Source organism: Sarcophilus harrisii, chromosome 5, assembly GCF_902635505.1.
Source record: "Sarcophilus harrisii chromosome 5, mSarHar1.11, whole genome shotgun sequence".
NCBI lineage: Eukaryota > Metazoa > Chordata > Mammalia > Dasyuromorphia > Dasyuridae > Sarcophilus > Sarcophilus harrisii.
This window is the reverse complement of record NC_045430.1, coordinates 8397094-8412369: the sequence shown is the minus strand read 5'-3', so window position 1 is coordinate 8412369 and position 15276 is coordinate 8397094. Positions and strand designations below refer to the sequence as shown.

Sequence of the window (15276 nt, the reverse complement as noted above, 5' to 3'; positions counted from 1 at the left end):
TAGTTTTGCATATTATCATAGCAAGTAGTCTGAAATCTGGACAATTCCAAATCCAAAGTTGGATGAGCAGCCTGATTTTGACAATCTGCACTGACACCTAGTGGCTGAATTTCTGAACATCTGGTCCTATTCAATACACTTAGGTGTCTACTATGTGCAAGCCAGTGGGAAGGAATTGCAAGGTGGGAAGGATGGGAGGTACAGAAAGCTGATTTCAGCTGGGCAGAGCTTCCCCCTGAGAGATGCTCAGCAATGCAGCCCAAGACTCTTGTCACTGGAATTCTTCAAGGAGATTTTAAAGCCAGCATCTTTTTGGCTGGCCATTTTCACTACTCCAATCAATCCACACAGTTGCCAAAGGGATCTCCATAAAGGGCAAGTCTGCAGTCTCACCTTATTGGCCCCCTAAACAAACTCCCATCTCCTGTCCCCAGCCCTTTGCATTGGCCATCCTTCATGCTGGAAGGCTTTCCTTCCTCATTTTTACCTCCTGAAATCCCTCATTTCCTTAAAAACTCAGCTCCAACCCCACCATGAAGTTTTTCCTGCTCTCCCCAGCTACCAATGCCTGCCAAAATTACCCAGTATTCATTTTGTACATATTCTGCATATGCTTATGCATGTACATGATTTCTCACCAATTTGAATGTAAGCTCCATAAAGGGCAGGGATTTTTTCATTTTTCATTTGTATTCCCAGAACTTAGCACAGTGGCTGGCATACAGTAGGTGTTTAATAAATACTTGTTGCTTGATGGCTCTTTAACTATGAGAGGATTCCTGCTCAGTAGAGGTTAGACCAGGTACCTTAATTCCCATCCTACTCTGAGACTTGATGAAAACCTGAGTATCTAAGAAGTCCTATGAAGGACAATTAGATCAATGGAGAAATGTTAGAAGGAAGAACATTTCAGCTCAATGGAAGGGGGAAACTGCCTGAGAGAGCTGTCCAACAATGTTTTGGGTTGCCTTGGGTTGCCTCATCACTGGGAGCCTTCAAAGAAAGCCTGAAAGAGAAGGCGCCTCATCCAGCAGGGGCTCTGACCATCCCACTGACTCTGAGATGATTCTAAAGTTCTGACCTTTCTCCCTTTCTCCTGCAGACATAGACGAGTGTTCCTTCGAGAGGACCTGCGACCACACCTGCATCAACTCTCCGGGCAGCTTTGAGTGCCTGTGCCACCGGGGCTACACTCTATATGGCCTGACCCACTGTGGAGGTTTGGAGTCGTTCCTTCTTTAGGGGGTAGAGGGAGGCCTGATTCTTCCAGAAGTAGAGTAGGCAACTGGGCAACGATCCCTCAAGGGATAAAGAAATTAAACTGCAATTGAATAATGTCAGAGAACAAATTAAAAACAATTAGAAATTAAATTAACATTGGGCAAATCACTCCCTTTATCTGAGCCTCAGCCTCTTGATCTGTAAAATGAAGATATTAGACCAAACAATCCCTAAATTTCCTTTCAGCTCCAACACTGTCCATTCCAAAGCCCTTTCTAAGTCTACTGTTCCATGTTCTATGTTCTAAGTAAGGTACCCTTTCAATTCTAACAGTTGTGTTTAATGCATCCTTTACAGTAATGTCAGTCAAGGTGTTGAGGGAAGGGGGCAAAAAGGGAAAGGGAAGAGCACTTGAGTGGCAGGACCAGACCCAAAAGTAGATGAACAAATTGATTTGAAAGGCTCCAGGAAATGACCCAAAACAAGCTCCTGGACACAAAACAACTGCCTTACTGGCCAACAACAAACCCTAAAAACCCACCATTAGTTTCATATTTTGGGTTATATCTAAGGTCTCTGTGATAGGAATCTTTTTTTCAGACAGATATTTGACTTTTAATTGAGAAAGTGATAGTTTCAAAGCTTGCAGCATTGTAAAGAATATGGACTCGAGGGCAAGGAAAAGGGCACAGTAACAATAATAATAATAATAATATCTCATTTAAGTAGCACTTTAAGATTTACAAAGTACTTTCCTCCTAACAATCTTACAAAGTAGACCAAACAAATATTTTAATCCCCATTTTATGGGTGAGGAAACTGAAACCTATAAGGGTTAAAAATTTTTTCTCATGGCCACATAGGACTTAAAGGAGACCCAAATCTTTTGGCTTATGTCTAGATCCTTTTGTACTACATAAAGCCAATCCTGAGTCAAGTTTTTTGTTTGTTTATTTGTTAGGGCAGGAATCTGTTAGGATCTGTTAGGATCTGTTATGTCACTTCTCCTGCTCAAGCAAGGGCTCTTGGGCACTGAAGCGAAAAGCTGGTCAGTGATGAAATCTAGGCTCTCTTAGCCTCCAATGATGGACTATCTCTTACAAGTTCAATATCTGAGTTTCTAGGAAAGAGGTGAATCCATGAGCTCTAGAGCCTTCCTAAGGACTTTGGCTAGAGCAACAGCCTGTGACCAGACAGTGAGCTAGGGACATGAAAAAATACATCCGCAAGAGAATAAGGACATAGAGAATAGCAACTGTCTTATCATGAGACAGAGGAAATGGATATGGGTAGTGGTGAATGAAGAAGGCAATGACAAGAGAAAAGGGAAGGAGGCAAAGGGGTTCCAACCAGTGGGTACCAAAAGAAGATCTGATGATCATGGTCTACCCCAAGGTCTCAATCCTCACCAAAGTACCACCCACACACTGGTGCTAGTGTATGGTTAGCGGTCTCTGGCACATAGTAGGTGCTTCCTAAACGTTTGGCTGACTGGCTTTGATGGGTCAGACCACATCTAGAATATTGTATCTATACAATTCTGAGTACCATATTTTAAGAAAGGCACGGAAAAAATGGAGACTGTCTAGACAAAGATGACCAGGATACTGCTGGTGATGTACCAACCCACATAAACTGAAGGAACTTGAGATGTTTAGATTAGAGAGGATCTATTTAAGGAACCAGACTGGATGTCAATAGTTATCCATAGGGCTGTCATGTACATTGTCTTTGGAGGGCTGATGGAGGAATACAAGTGCAGAGTAGAGATGCAGAGGGCCAGACTGGAGCCTAATGTAACAATGAGAGCTGCCCCAAAGTGAAATAAACTGCCAACTCTCCGTCACTGAAGGTCTACAAGCAGAAGCTGGCTGGCCACTGGTCAGGGAACGTGTTGAATGGAATTCTATTCAGATAAAAATGAAACCAGACAATTGCTTTTAACTGTGAGATCCTGTGATTCTGTGGCTTTCAGTCCAATGTTCTTTCCCTTGCAATATTCACTCAAAAGTGTTGGAAAAGAATTTAGAAATCATCTAAGTCCTACCCTCTTAGTTTTATAGTTGGGGAAACAGGTCCAAAAAGGAGAGCTTTAAGAAACTAAGATTTTAGTGCAGAACTGAGACTTGTAGTCAATCTCCAGGATCCCATCACTCTATTCTGCCTTTTATGGTGTCTCCAACATAGCATGAATGAATAAGGGATTGTTTACCCAAATTTTAATTTCCTCTAACAGGGGCACTACTCTTAAAGCTTGAAAGGGATAGTTTTAAGTCCAAAAAAAGAGGGAATTATGCTATAGACTAAACCATATAGAAATAGTATAATTTAAAAATATAAAGCTATAATGGGCTTGAATCAAGTCATTATAATAGAATATAATAGAGTGTGGCTTATTATGAAAAGCTATGTATTTGGGAGAGGAGAGCCAGAGCTGTGGTAAATCATCTTAGGTAAATCAACCAGGGTTGGAGGGGAGGGGAAGTAGTCTTAGTTGTAGTTGTACTGGTTGAAGCCAGAATGGGGAAGAAGGAGGAAAGAGAAAATGAAACTGTACACTAGAAAAAGGGGAGAAGACATGGGGGGAAGAGAACCTCGGATGATCTCTTGTGCTCTCCCTGGAGCTGAGCCCTGGGCTGGGGGAGAGGGAAACCTCCCAACCTTTGAAGGTGGAGGCAATTAGCTCTAATGGACAGAGCTGGAGACTTTGGCTTGACCTCATTCTCCCAAGTTAATCAAATCACTTCTTCCCTCAGGGCCTTTTTCCTCCTGAGGGGTATCATTTCTGAGGTCCCTTCCAGCTCTAAAACTGTGATCTGAGTTGCCATTTTGCGTGTGAAAGGCCTCTTGGGCCTCCTTATACTGTGAGCCGCTAGGACTGTAGGGCTGCAAGTGTGACAGTACCAGTGTAGCAGCTACCACTGGATGGCTGTCCCCTGGGGTATTCATGACTGTAGAAGTTATCTGAGTGACTCTGATCTCAACGATCATCGCCATTCCCCCAACCCCCCCCTTCCCCAGCCAGTCCCGGTAGTAGTCTCAGATAAGAAACTAAGGGACAAAGAGGGGGGAGGTCACAGAGTAAGGAACATTCAACAAATACTTAATAAGTACCTACTATGTGCCAGGCTCTGAACACACAAAGCCAAAATCAAAACAGGCCCTTCTTGCCCTCCAGGATCATCCAGAGACACACAAGAGTAAATGCAAAGCCTAGATCTCTTGACCCGCCCCCATCTCCTGTCCCCAAGTCCAGTGCACCCCTTCTACGCCACCTTATGGATTGGTGTCTGCCCCTGTGATTCCATTTCTGGATGTCTGTCTTCTCTTTTCCTGGTGAATCTTCCCAGAAAATGCTCTTTCCACTTTATTGCCTGCCCTCTAACCTCACCAGATTTGGTCTGTCCCTTTGTGCCTCCAGATGTTGATGAGTGCAGCATCAATAATGGCAGCTGTGACTATGGGTGCATCAACACAATGGGCAGCTACGAGTGTGCCTGCCCTCCTGGAAGGAAGCTCCATTGGAACAAGAAGGATTGTGTTGGTGAGTAAGTCCCAATTGCTTCCCCATCCCCAGTGGTGGGGCCTCAGACCTGACAGAAGGGGATCAGCATTGTGGAAGGTCTGGAAACCGCAGCACAGGAGACCAAATTCAAGGTTTCAGGACCATAGGATCGTAGATTTAGAGAATCAAAAGATTCATTTAACTTCTAATTTTACAGAAAAAAAAAGTCCAAGGAGAAATGACTCCATGCTTATGCCAGGAGTAAGTAGCACAGCTTGTTCTCAAAGTGAGACCCTGTGACTCTACAGTCTGGGCCTTCTCCACCATCCATCTCTGGCTTTCAAAAGCTAAGTGTTTTGCAGAAGGGAACTTCCTCGCTGAGGATGGCAGCCCTGGGGAAAGTAGCAAAGAAACTCTTCACATGAGTCCAATTCTGCCATAACTTGCTGCAAGATCTTAGACAAACTGTCAACTCTTTTGGATCCTCAGTTTTCTCAAAGAATCTCAGCTCTTAAATGTTTTTTTTTTCTGATTTCAAAGTTGGAAATAGCCTCCAAAGTCATCTAGTCTAATGTAAGTCTAAACAAGGTCCCTGACAAAAGGACTCAGTACAAACTCCACTTGTAGAGTCCCATTGAGGGGGAAATCACCACCTCCAGGAATGGCTCGACCTCATTGGAATAGTTCACACTTAGTTAAATCTGCCTCCTCAGCTGGCACCCATTGCTTCCAGCTCTGCCCAGTCCAGACAGAACAGACACATTCCAGGCCTTTGCTCCATGATGGCCCTTTTAGATACTGATAAGTAGCAATAACGATCTCCTACATTTCTCATCCCCAGACCCCATTCCGGCTCCCTCAACCAATCCCCATGTTTCCAGTCCTTGCCCTAGTTCTCAGTAGCCAATCCTGGCACTGCCATCCTAGATAAGACACAATGGGTTAATGTCATCCTACAGACAAAAGAAATGATCTGACCAAGAGGTCTCTGCCTCCCTCACTCTGTGCTTCTTGTAATGAACATAAGGGTAACGTTCTGTCCAGGCTAGTTGGGGATATGGCTTATGGCTCTTCTGGGAAGTCTTCTCTCCTTCATCTGGTAGCCTGAGCTCTGAACATCCTGTCTCCCCTGGGGCCTGTGTTGACAATTGGTGAAATGAATTGATGTGGCCTCCAGGCTGTGGGGAGGGAGTGCTGAGAACCACCCTCTCCCCACCCCAGGCCCTTTCACCTTCTGATTCCTACAAGAATCAGGAGAATCCTTGCAGGATCCTGGAGAATGCCCTTGAATGTGACCTTTGTGTCTTCCTCCTCAGAGACAGTGAAATGCCTCCCTGGTGCAAAGACAACCCCCCGAATCCAGCTGACCTGCAGCAGGACTGGAGGCCTGGAGACCTGCTTCCTGGCCTGTCCTTCCAACACGCTCTTTATTCCAGGTAACTCCAGCAGCTGTCATGTCCTTCCCCAAGGGAGAGGGGGACAGGAATTCCTCTCCTTTGTCTAATACCAGAGAAATTGAGATTTTCTCACTTTTCTAGTCAAACATAAGAAAGATGGGGCAGAACCCTGGCCTCCTTCAAGGCTTAGGTCTTGTAGCCTTCTATAGGAAGCCTTCCCTGATCTCTTTAGTTGTTGGTACTCTGCTTTCATCACATTGTCATGTTTTTATTAATCTCAATATGTGTTAGATCCTCCACAGGGAAGTGTAAACTCCTGAAGAACTTTTTTTGGGGATTGTCAACACATAGTAGGTGCTTAATAAATGCTAATTAGATTGGATTGGATCTGAGAGTGGAAAATGCACTGAATTAATCTGAAGATCAAAATTTTGATCTCAGACTGGCCCTGACCTCCTGGGCATCTTTTGGAGAGCTATTTCACCTCCTTGAACCTCAGCTATCCCATCTGTGAAATGGGGTTAATAGCTTACATTGATAAGATATTTTAATATATATCCTGTACATTACTTAATTTGAGCATCACAACAGTGGAGGGGAAATAGAGACATACCAATTGGACTATCCTCCTTCCTCAGGTAAGGCTCAGACATAAACAGTAACTAGCCTAGAGTGACAGAGTCACTAAGTGGCTTTGCTTTGAGCCCAGATCTCATCTGACTACAAATTCAGTTCTTTCCATTACACAACAGAGTATCACAGGGGCATTTGGGTGGGGAGGCATTGAAAGTTTGTCTTTGAAAAGAAAAGAAGCAGTTTGCAGATATACAGGATCCTTCTTATGGTCCAGTAGAAAGAGCCCCAAACTGAGAGTATGAGACACCTGAATTTGCCCCCAGTTCTTGCTGCCTGTTAACTGTGTGATCCTGAGCAATGCACTTGCTCTCATCCCTCAGAACTTCTGCATCTTCACTTGTAAAATGGGGATTAAAAATGCTTATATGGCCAGCCCCGTGGGGCTTCTGTTGGGGAAGTGCTGTACGGATTTGAAGCGCCAAAGAAGGGCTGTCCCGATGTCAGTCATTCTGTTATTGGCGAGTTCTTATTGCACCATCAGTTAGTGGAACATGGTGGACAGAGAGCTGGCTTCAGCCAGGAAAACCGGAGTTGGCAGTCACAAATATTGACTGGACAGAAAGGGCACTAGAGAAGCAGTCAGTCCAATAAGAGAAGGGGAGCTTCTTTATGTTAGTGTTCTTCAGTTGTTTTCCAGCTGTGACCCCCATTTGGGGTCACAGATACTGAAATGGCAGTAAACATCCTGAGAATCCCCCTTTTCATTGTGCTTCCCTAGACTAGATCTTGTATGGCACACAACTAGTGGATCTGTGGAGGGAAGCAGAGATTCCTTCCCAGGCCAACCCCAGATTAGTGAAATCTCAGATCCGGTCCAAAGTAAACATAATCAGTCATATGGAGATAATTACATATAGATGCAGATGGACCCAGATTCAACTCTCTTTGGCCAGTCATCCCTCATATTATTGGGTATAATTATCTTTATTATTATTAATATTCCATTCTCCGACAACTTCAGACTTAAATGGGAAATAGATGTTAATTTGAGGGACTTTGGGAAGGGGCCCCATCCCCAAGGATTTTGTCGGAGCCTCAGTGTGTTCACTCTTTTTCTTATTCCCAGATTCGGAGAATGGTTACTCCCTGAGCTGTGGCATCCCAGGTCAACAGGGCAAGTCACAGCAGAAACGCAATTCCACCGTCCCCAGCTGCACAGGTAGCGCCTCTCATTTATTCTTTGATCTAGCACTGCCCAGAGCCTCACACTGTACAGGCCCCAGGGACAATGCAGGAGACCTGAAAACCACAAACACTGACTGAACATAAAAGGTGTTAGGAAAGTAGTCAGTCCAATAGGAGAAGAGGAGCTTCTTTAGCTGTTGTTCTTCGGTTGTTTTCAGTCATATCCAACTCTCTGTGACACCATTTAGGATTTTCCTGACAGAGATACTGAAGTGGTTTGCCATTCCCTTTTCCAGATCTTTTTCCAAATGAGGAAACTGAGGCAGACAGGTTGAAGTGACTTTACCAGAGTCACACAGCTAGGAAGTGTCTGAGACCTGACTTGAACTTCAGTCCTAACTCCAGAGCTGGCTCCATGCATGTGCACCCCGCTGCTCTCTGCTTTACTTTGGGAGACCCTAAGAGTGCATGGTTCTAAACTTCTGGTCAAGATTCCAGGATGCTTCCCTTCTCAGCAGCAGTGGACAGAGTAGACAAAGAGCTGGCTTTAAGCAGGAGAACCTCGGTCCAAGCCCCACCTCTGGCACAGACTCTTAAGTGAATCCTAGAAAACTCTGAGTACTACCAAGAAACATTAAAATGCCCTCGCCATTTGCCTAGAGCACAAACAAAAGATTTTTCCTTGAAAAATCTTTGAAAAGAGAGTTATTAGGAAAGGCAACTCAGCGTGATGGACAGAGTGCTTGGCCTGAGGGCAAGAAGGGCTCAGTTCAAATCCTGCCTTTGCCCTTTATTAGCTGTGTGACTCAGGGCAAGTTACACCATTTCTGCCTGCCTCTGTTTCCTCATCTGTAAAATGAGAGGACCAAACAGTATCATCTCTAAGGCCCCTTTCAGCTCTCAATCTCCCATCCCATGCGGGACATAGTAAACCTTCCTCATCCAATTCACTTGTCTCTGGCAAGTGATATGGCCTCTCTGTAACTTAGTTTCCTCATTTATAAGAAGAGGAATTTGGACTAGATGAAGTTGATCTGATATTGTTTTATGTTCTGTGATTCTTTGTTCCAATCTACATCCCTAGCAAAAGCTAGAAATACACCTGGACCAAGAAGGGCAATGTCTTGACCAACTAATGGCAAGTAAATGGTGACCACTTCTTCCCTTTGTTCATTCCCTCTCCTAGCTGGGGCTAAAAATGGCAAAAAGAGCTTCACTGACTCCTTCAGAACCATCTGCTTTCAGTAACGCAATCAATGAGTACAAATCATGGGCCTCCATGTGCCCAGCACTCAAGAACATTATAGAAGTGGCTCATGGTTCTGCCCTTAATAAGTTAGGGCCCCTTATTGAAGAAGTCCAGTTGTTTTCTTCAAAGTCCTTTAGTCCTCAATCACTGAAAGTCCCTCTGGCTTATTTCATCAAAAGAAATGAGCAAATAGAATGGAAAGGAAAGGCATTCGTTAAGCATTAGCTTCTAAGCACTGCACAAAGTGCCAAGGATACCAAAAAAAAAAGGAAAAGAAACCTTCCTCTCCAGGGGTTCACTTTCTAGTTATAGTAAACGATAACATAGTTGGGTTTCATAGCAAACAGAAAGACCCAGGGCTCCTTTGGATGATGTGGGGGGGTGACTAGAGATATATCCTTTCTGCCTGGTTACCACAAGAAGGCCAGCACTTGGCTAAAAGCTGAGGAAGGCAACAGGGACTGACAATAATCTTAAGAGGAGCAGCACTCCCTGTCCCACTGACGTTTCCCATAGACAAGAGATCAAATGCGAGAGAACAAAGGTTATTTGGCTTTTGTGCAGAAAAGCTGATTTTAATACCTGGAAGCTGATGAAATTCAAAGGAAGGAGACACAGGGAGCCAGATGGCAGGTCCTATAGTAGACCCAGCAAGGCTGGTGACTATTCTCGTGTCTGGCTCGCTTTCCCTTTCTGTTGTTGAGATTCTGAGTGTTCGAAGTCCATAGGAAAGTCTCTTTGGTGGTGCAGTAGCCTGCGGTCTTAGGCTTAGAAAATGGTCAGGAGTTCTGTGCTAGGGAACTTTATCCTTGATGCCTTCTGAGCCCTTCCTGATTTTTTCAGGTCACTTAGAAGGCCAAAGATCACAGGATGTTGCCAGTCAGAGGAACTGACAAGCCACCACTAATCACAGTAGGATGGTAGGGCAAGGCAGAAGATGGGTGATGTCCCCACTTTGAGGTGCTCCCTTGGCCTTTTTTGCAGATCCTCTGGTACCCCCCGTCAAGCAGAAAGCCCGTTTCAAAATCAGAGATGCTAAGTGTCACCTGCGACGACGCAGCAAGGATAAGGTGAAGGAGGTGGGAAAGCAAGCACTACTCGGTGAGTGGCCTGGCTGCCATGGAGGTTGGCATCCATTCCCATGGGAGCCAGTGAGCAGTGTCTTAATGACTTGGAGAAGAAGAGGGGCCTGAATTAAGAGGGTCTGATGAGTCCCTGTCTTGGTAGGAAGTAGAGATAATAAGAAGGGTTTCAGGAAATTTGACATGTGTTCATCGAGGGATGAGCAGATATTCCCCGAGTACCTGCTGTGCAGAAGGCTTCTTGCTAGAAAGGTACCAGAGAAACAAAGACAGATGGAACAGACCTCTCAAAAGGCCCCCCACGTAAAGGGAAAAGCCACAGTCCAAATCTCTCTGCTCCAAGGAAGAACGGAAAGTTCAGGGCACGGGGACGGCTGAACCAGGCAAACAGCAGGAAAAAGTGCAGGCTCAGGAAACCTAGTTTCTAGTCCCTGCGCTACAGAAGGAGGCCAAATTCTCCATCAGAACATTTATGCATGAGCAGGAAACCAGAGCAAAAGGAGCCTGGGTATTTCAAAGCCATTGTGACTAAGCATTGTGGCTGAACAAATAACCGTTCCCCACTCTCAAGCCACAGCCCCGGTGCCAGTTGCCCCAAAGATGCTGAGGAGTCTCCTTCTCAGCACCCCATATCAGGTGTAAGGGCAGGGAAGGAGCTCTGTATCCCCAGCATCCACCTGCAGGAAGCACATAATAATGGAAGCCATCACTTCCACCTCCTCCATGGGGCCTCTGGTAATGGCACGTCCATCCACCCGGCTGCGATTTCTCAAGGGCCTCGCCCGTGCCGCACGCCAGGTGTGGAGGCCCAGCCCTGGCCCCCTCAGCCATCTGCTTCTTGTCTCTCTCACATACCTCTCTTATGCCAAGGTGGTTAATTCCCTTGTACAGACAACTGCCAAGTGACCTTCGTGAACCTCCAGTGCGACTCTTCCAAGAAGAAGCGCCGGGGCCGCAAGTCTCCTTCCAAGGAAGTGTCCCATATCACGGCCGAGTTTGAGGTAGAGATGAAGTCTGATGAGGTCTCAGGTGTGTGCAGGTCGTCTTACAAACTTGTTGTTCTGTGCAATCATGCTGTGACGAGGACATATGTGTGACTGCGTGGGCGTGACGCAAACCAGATGTGTTACAGATATACATATGTATCTGTGTGCGCAATACGTGCAGATGCAAATATACACACACATTTGTGTGCACAGTATGTGCAGATGCAAATATATACATATATTTATGTGAGTGCAATATGTGCAGATACAAATATACACATTTGTGTGCATAGTACATGCAGATGCAAATATACACATATATTTATATGCATGCAATACAAGCCAACACAAATATACACACACATTTGTGCATGTGACACATGCAGACACAAAAATATGCATGCATTTGTGTCTGCAATACGTGCACACATTTTAGTCATTAGGATCAAGGGTAGAAATCAGGAAGCGTCCCTGCTTTGTGGGTTGGTGATGTACTTAGACGGTAACCCAAAGAGGGCTTTTCTCTGGGACAGTTTCAGGATCAGTGCTAATAGCCACAGTGACCAAAGAAAGAGGTGGCAGGGGCTCAGAGAGGATGGCTTAGGACCTACCTCTGTCAGGGCCTTGATCATCAAGGTGACCCTGAGGAAAGAGCTCAGCATCTCCGTGCCTCAGGAGACTCTCCAGAACTGAGATGCACAAGAGTTAGCACCAATTAGGAGAGGTTCCTCATCAGAAATCCCAAGTGAGTCCTAGGGCTAACAGGAGTACACCTTTGCGGGACCTTTAAGTCTGCAGAGCAGCCACCGTGCCTTTCATTTGATCCCCAAAGCAGCCCTGGGGTTGGCTGCCCTTCTTACCCCCTAATTTATACTTGAGGAAGCTAAGGCATCACCTAGCAAGGGTCCCTCCCACAGCTCAGGGTGCCCCAATGCATATTGCCACTCCATCAGGAGGTCTCTCTCCAATTTAGGGTGCTAAACAGGCAGATGTGGGGTTTAAATAGAATGAAACCTGGCCTAGAAAGGGCCAGAACTCTGGAAGGTAGCTTCCAGCATCTCTGGACCATCCATTTCATTTCTCAACACTTTTCATCTGTAAAAAGGGTTAATAATCCTCATCCTTGCTACTTCCCAAGGCTGCTGTGAGGAAGCACTTTGCAAGCCCTTAAGAAATGTGAATTACACTAAAAACTATTTGTGTTCATCTCTTATTCAGACACCTGTAATACTGATTGTGTCCGGAAAAAGCTGGAACAGAAGTTGCAGGCCGCCATCAAAACACTGAGGAAATCTATTAATAAACAGCAATTTTACCTTCAGTTTTCGGGTACAGAGTATGAAGTGGCCCAGAAACCAGCTAAAACTGCTGAAGGGCAGGAGGCTTGTAGCCCTGGCCTGGTGCTGCAGGATGGGAAGTGTGGTGAGTCAATCAGTCTATGTGCCTGGCACTGAACCAGATCCTAGGCTACAAATACAAAAGGGAAATTGTCTTGGCTCAAGGATTAAGTGACTTGCCCAGAATTAAATGCTAGTAAGAGTCTGAAGCCAGATTTGAACTCAGGAAGAAGAGTCTTCCTGACTCCAGATCTGACACTCTATCTACTGGATAAACTTTACCAAAAAAAGAACTGATTATCATACATATACACAGAAGTGAAGGGAAAAAAGAGAAGCAAAAAGCATTAATATTAAAGGAAAACATGATCTTTATACAAGCAAAACATATTGATCTGGAAGACAGATTGCATAAAGATAATTTAAGCATCATAAATCTTCCAAAAAACACAACTCAAAAAAACCTCAATACCATAATTCAAGAAAAAACAAGAAAACAACCCAGAACTTCTGAACACATATAGTATAAGGGGGTCTAGAACAAGACCTTAAGGGACAACAATATGTTAGGGGATCTGACAAAGGAGTCTCAAAGTGAAGTGGTCAGACTGATAGAAATAGAAACAAGTGAAAGCAGTGTCACAAAGGCCCAAAGAGGAGAGAGTATCCACAAAGTCAAATGCTACAGAGAGGCCAAGAAAGATGAAAGCTGAAAAAAGGTCAAAAGACCTGAAAATCAGAAGATCAACAGTAACTTTGAAGAGAATAGTTTCTGTTAAGTGGCGAAAGCCAGAGTACAGAGGTCTGAGAAGAGGAAATGGAGTTAACTGACCAGCAGTGCCAGGAAATCACCTCCGGGTTCTAGTTCTCCCCACTGTCCCTTGAGGTAGACTCTACAGGCAAGAAGTTAGCAAGGCTAGAGTAGAGAATCTAAAGCTCTATTACCTTAGGTTTTATCTTCTCTAAAACTCAGCTGTCTTCTCTGAAAACTAAGGAGGTTACACTAGATGATATCTCAGGTCCCATCCACTTTAATAATTCCATAATTGGTGATTTATCTAGGGAGCTAAAGATGATATATGTACAGGTGATGAAAGTATACAGTCTAAGTTGTACCTGAAATTATGTATGTACACTTATGGGAATGGATAAGAATTTATTGGTTCCCTCTTCTTCATTCCTTCTAATGGCACTAGCAACATGTCTTTCAAAAAGGTGGAGTTAGACCTACAAATTCAGCAAATCAATTCTCTAGGTCTCGGTTTCTTCATCTGTAAAATTTAAAAAACTAGATTAAATGACCTTTAAGGTCCCTTCCAGGTCTAAATCTGAAGAAGAATATGAGTAAGAGTTGTCTCTGTTCTTGAACAGGAAGTGAAAAGGTGAATGAGGCAGATTGAAGCCTCCAAGAAATCTAGGTTTGAGGTCTTGTTGAGGCAACTTTGGGAATGTCCTCATGGTTGGGTTCTGCTTTGGTTTTTCAGTGACCTGTGGACCGGGCACCTATTACAGCGGAGAGCACAGTGAATGCCTTCCTTGTCTGCCAGGAACATATCAAGATACAGAGGGTCAGCTCACCTGTGAGCCTTGCCCAAGTAATGATGGCCAAGGCCTAGCAGGAGCCCGAAATGTGTCCGAATGTGGAGGCAAGTGAAACTTGATTTCTAAAGGAGCGGCAAGTCCCCCATCTGCCCTGTGTTGTCTCAGTCTGCCATTATTTTATCTTGGGAAGCAGAGGCACTTAAAATTAAGTCCATGTTACTTGAGTCATTACACTCATTGGAACGACATCAACTCAGATCAAGCTACCAACCAGAGAAAAGTTGGGGAGAGGATTGTGGGTAATATTATGTAAATGACATAAGGGCATTTATTTCCTTTGCCCTCATGCAACTCCATATAAAGTTCATCCCAGATCTGTACCAGACCAGTCTGCTTTCTAATCTAATCCAAGCCCAAAAGAAAGCAGCATTTCAATGCACATTCATAGCCATTGGAAAAGAGTTTTAAAAATTCTTGACCTAATGGAAAGAGTAATCCCCTCCAAGGATAGCTCTGCTGCTCACAAACCTATGTAACCCTGGGATCTGAATCTTAGTTTTGTAAAATAAGTTTGTACTAAATGACTTTTAAGATCCTTTCTAGCTCTGAATTCAATTAATTTCCATCAAATTCTGTTTAAAAAAATGGGATGTGGATGTAGGTCCAGTCAGTAGTTCTATGAGAGCTAGTCAAAAGTAGTCCCTTGGTTTTCGCCTTTGAATTCTCCATGTGTTTAGTTCTAGAGCTGTGGGGCCCAGTGTGCAAGGTTTAGAAACTATCTCCCTCCCCAGAATCTGCCAGAGTATCTTTGGGGTTGGTCCTTCTCCTTTCGGGTTGGAGGAAGAGTTAAATCACAGATGTAGCTGATCTGCCAGTAGCTTTGTCATTTCAGAAGCTGTCCCCAGGCCACTGGTCCCTACTGGACCAGCTTCCTCCCATAAGAGATGACTTTTAATTTTTCAGGACAGTGTTCTCCCGGCTTCTACTCATCCGATGGCTTCAAACCTTGCAGGCCATGCCCACTGGGCACATACCAGCCCGAGCCAGGACGCACCCTGTGCTTCCCCTGCGGAGGTGGGCTGGTGACCAAATATGAAGGAGCTGTTTCATTCCAAGACTGTGAGACAAAAGGTAAATGCACCCTGCTCCAACTCACTCCTGCCTCTGATGTTTACCAATGGGTTTGGAAATGGAAT

At 44.7% G+C, this 15276-nt stretch overlaps 1 protein-coding gene across 5 annotated transcripts in view; it reads left to right on the top strand.

Moving 5' to 3' along the window:
* The window catches only part of SCUBE1 (signal peptide, CUB domain and EGF like domain containing 1), a 216090-nt gene that overhangs the window by 177993 nt on the left and 22821 nt on the right, over window positions 1-15276 (top strand). For all 5 annotated transcript variants that reach the window (XM_031938459.1, XM_031938457.1, XM_031938456.1 and 2 more), the window contains 9 exons: window positions 1103-1219; window positions 4643-4765; window positions 6043-6162; window positions 7826-7918; window positions 10118-10234; window positions 11107-11244; window positions 12420-12623; window positions 14023-14184; window positions 15044-15211. In XM_031938459.1, the coding sequence (XP_031794319.1) occupies window positions 1103-1219; window positions 4643-4765; window positions 6043-6162; window positions 7826-7918; window positions 10118-10234; window positions 11107-11244; window positions 12420-12623; window positions 14023-14184; window positions 15044-15211 (1242 nt within the window). The remainder of the gene's footprint in view (window positions 1-1102; window positions 1220-4642; window positions 4766-6042; window positions 6163-7825; window positions 7919-10117; window positions 10235-11106; window positions 11245-12419; window positions 12624-14022; window positions 14185-15043; window positions 15212-15276) is intronic.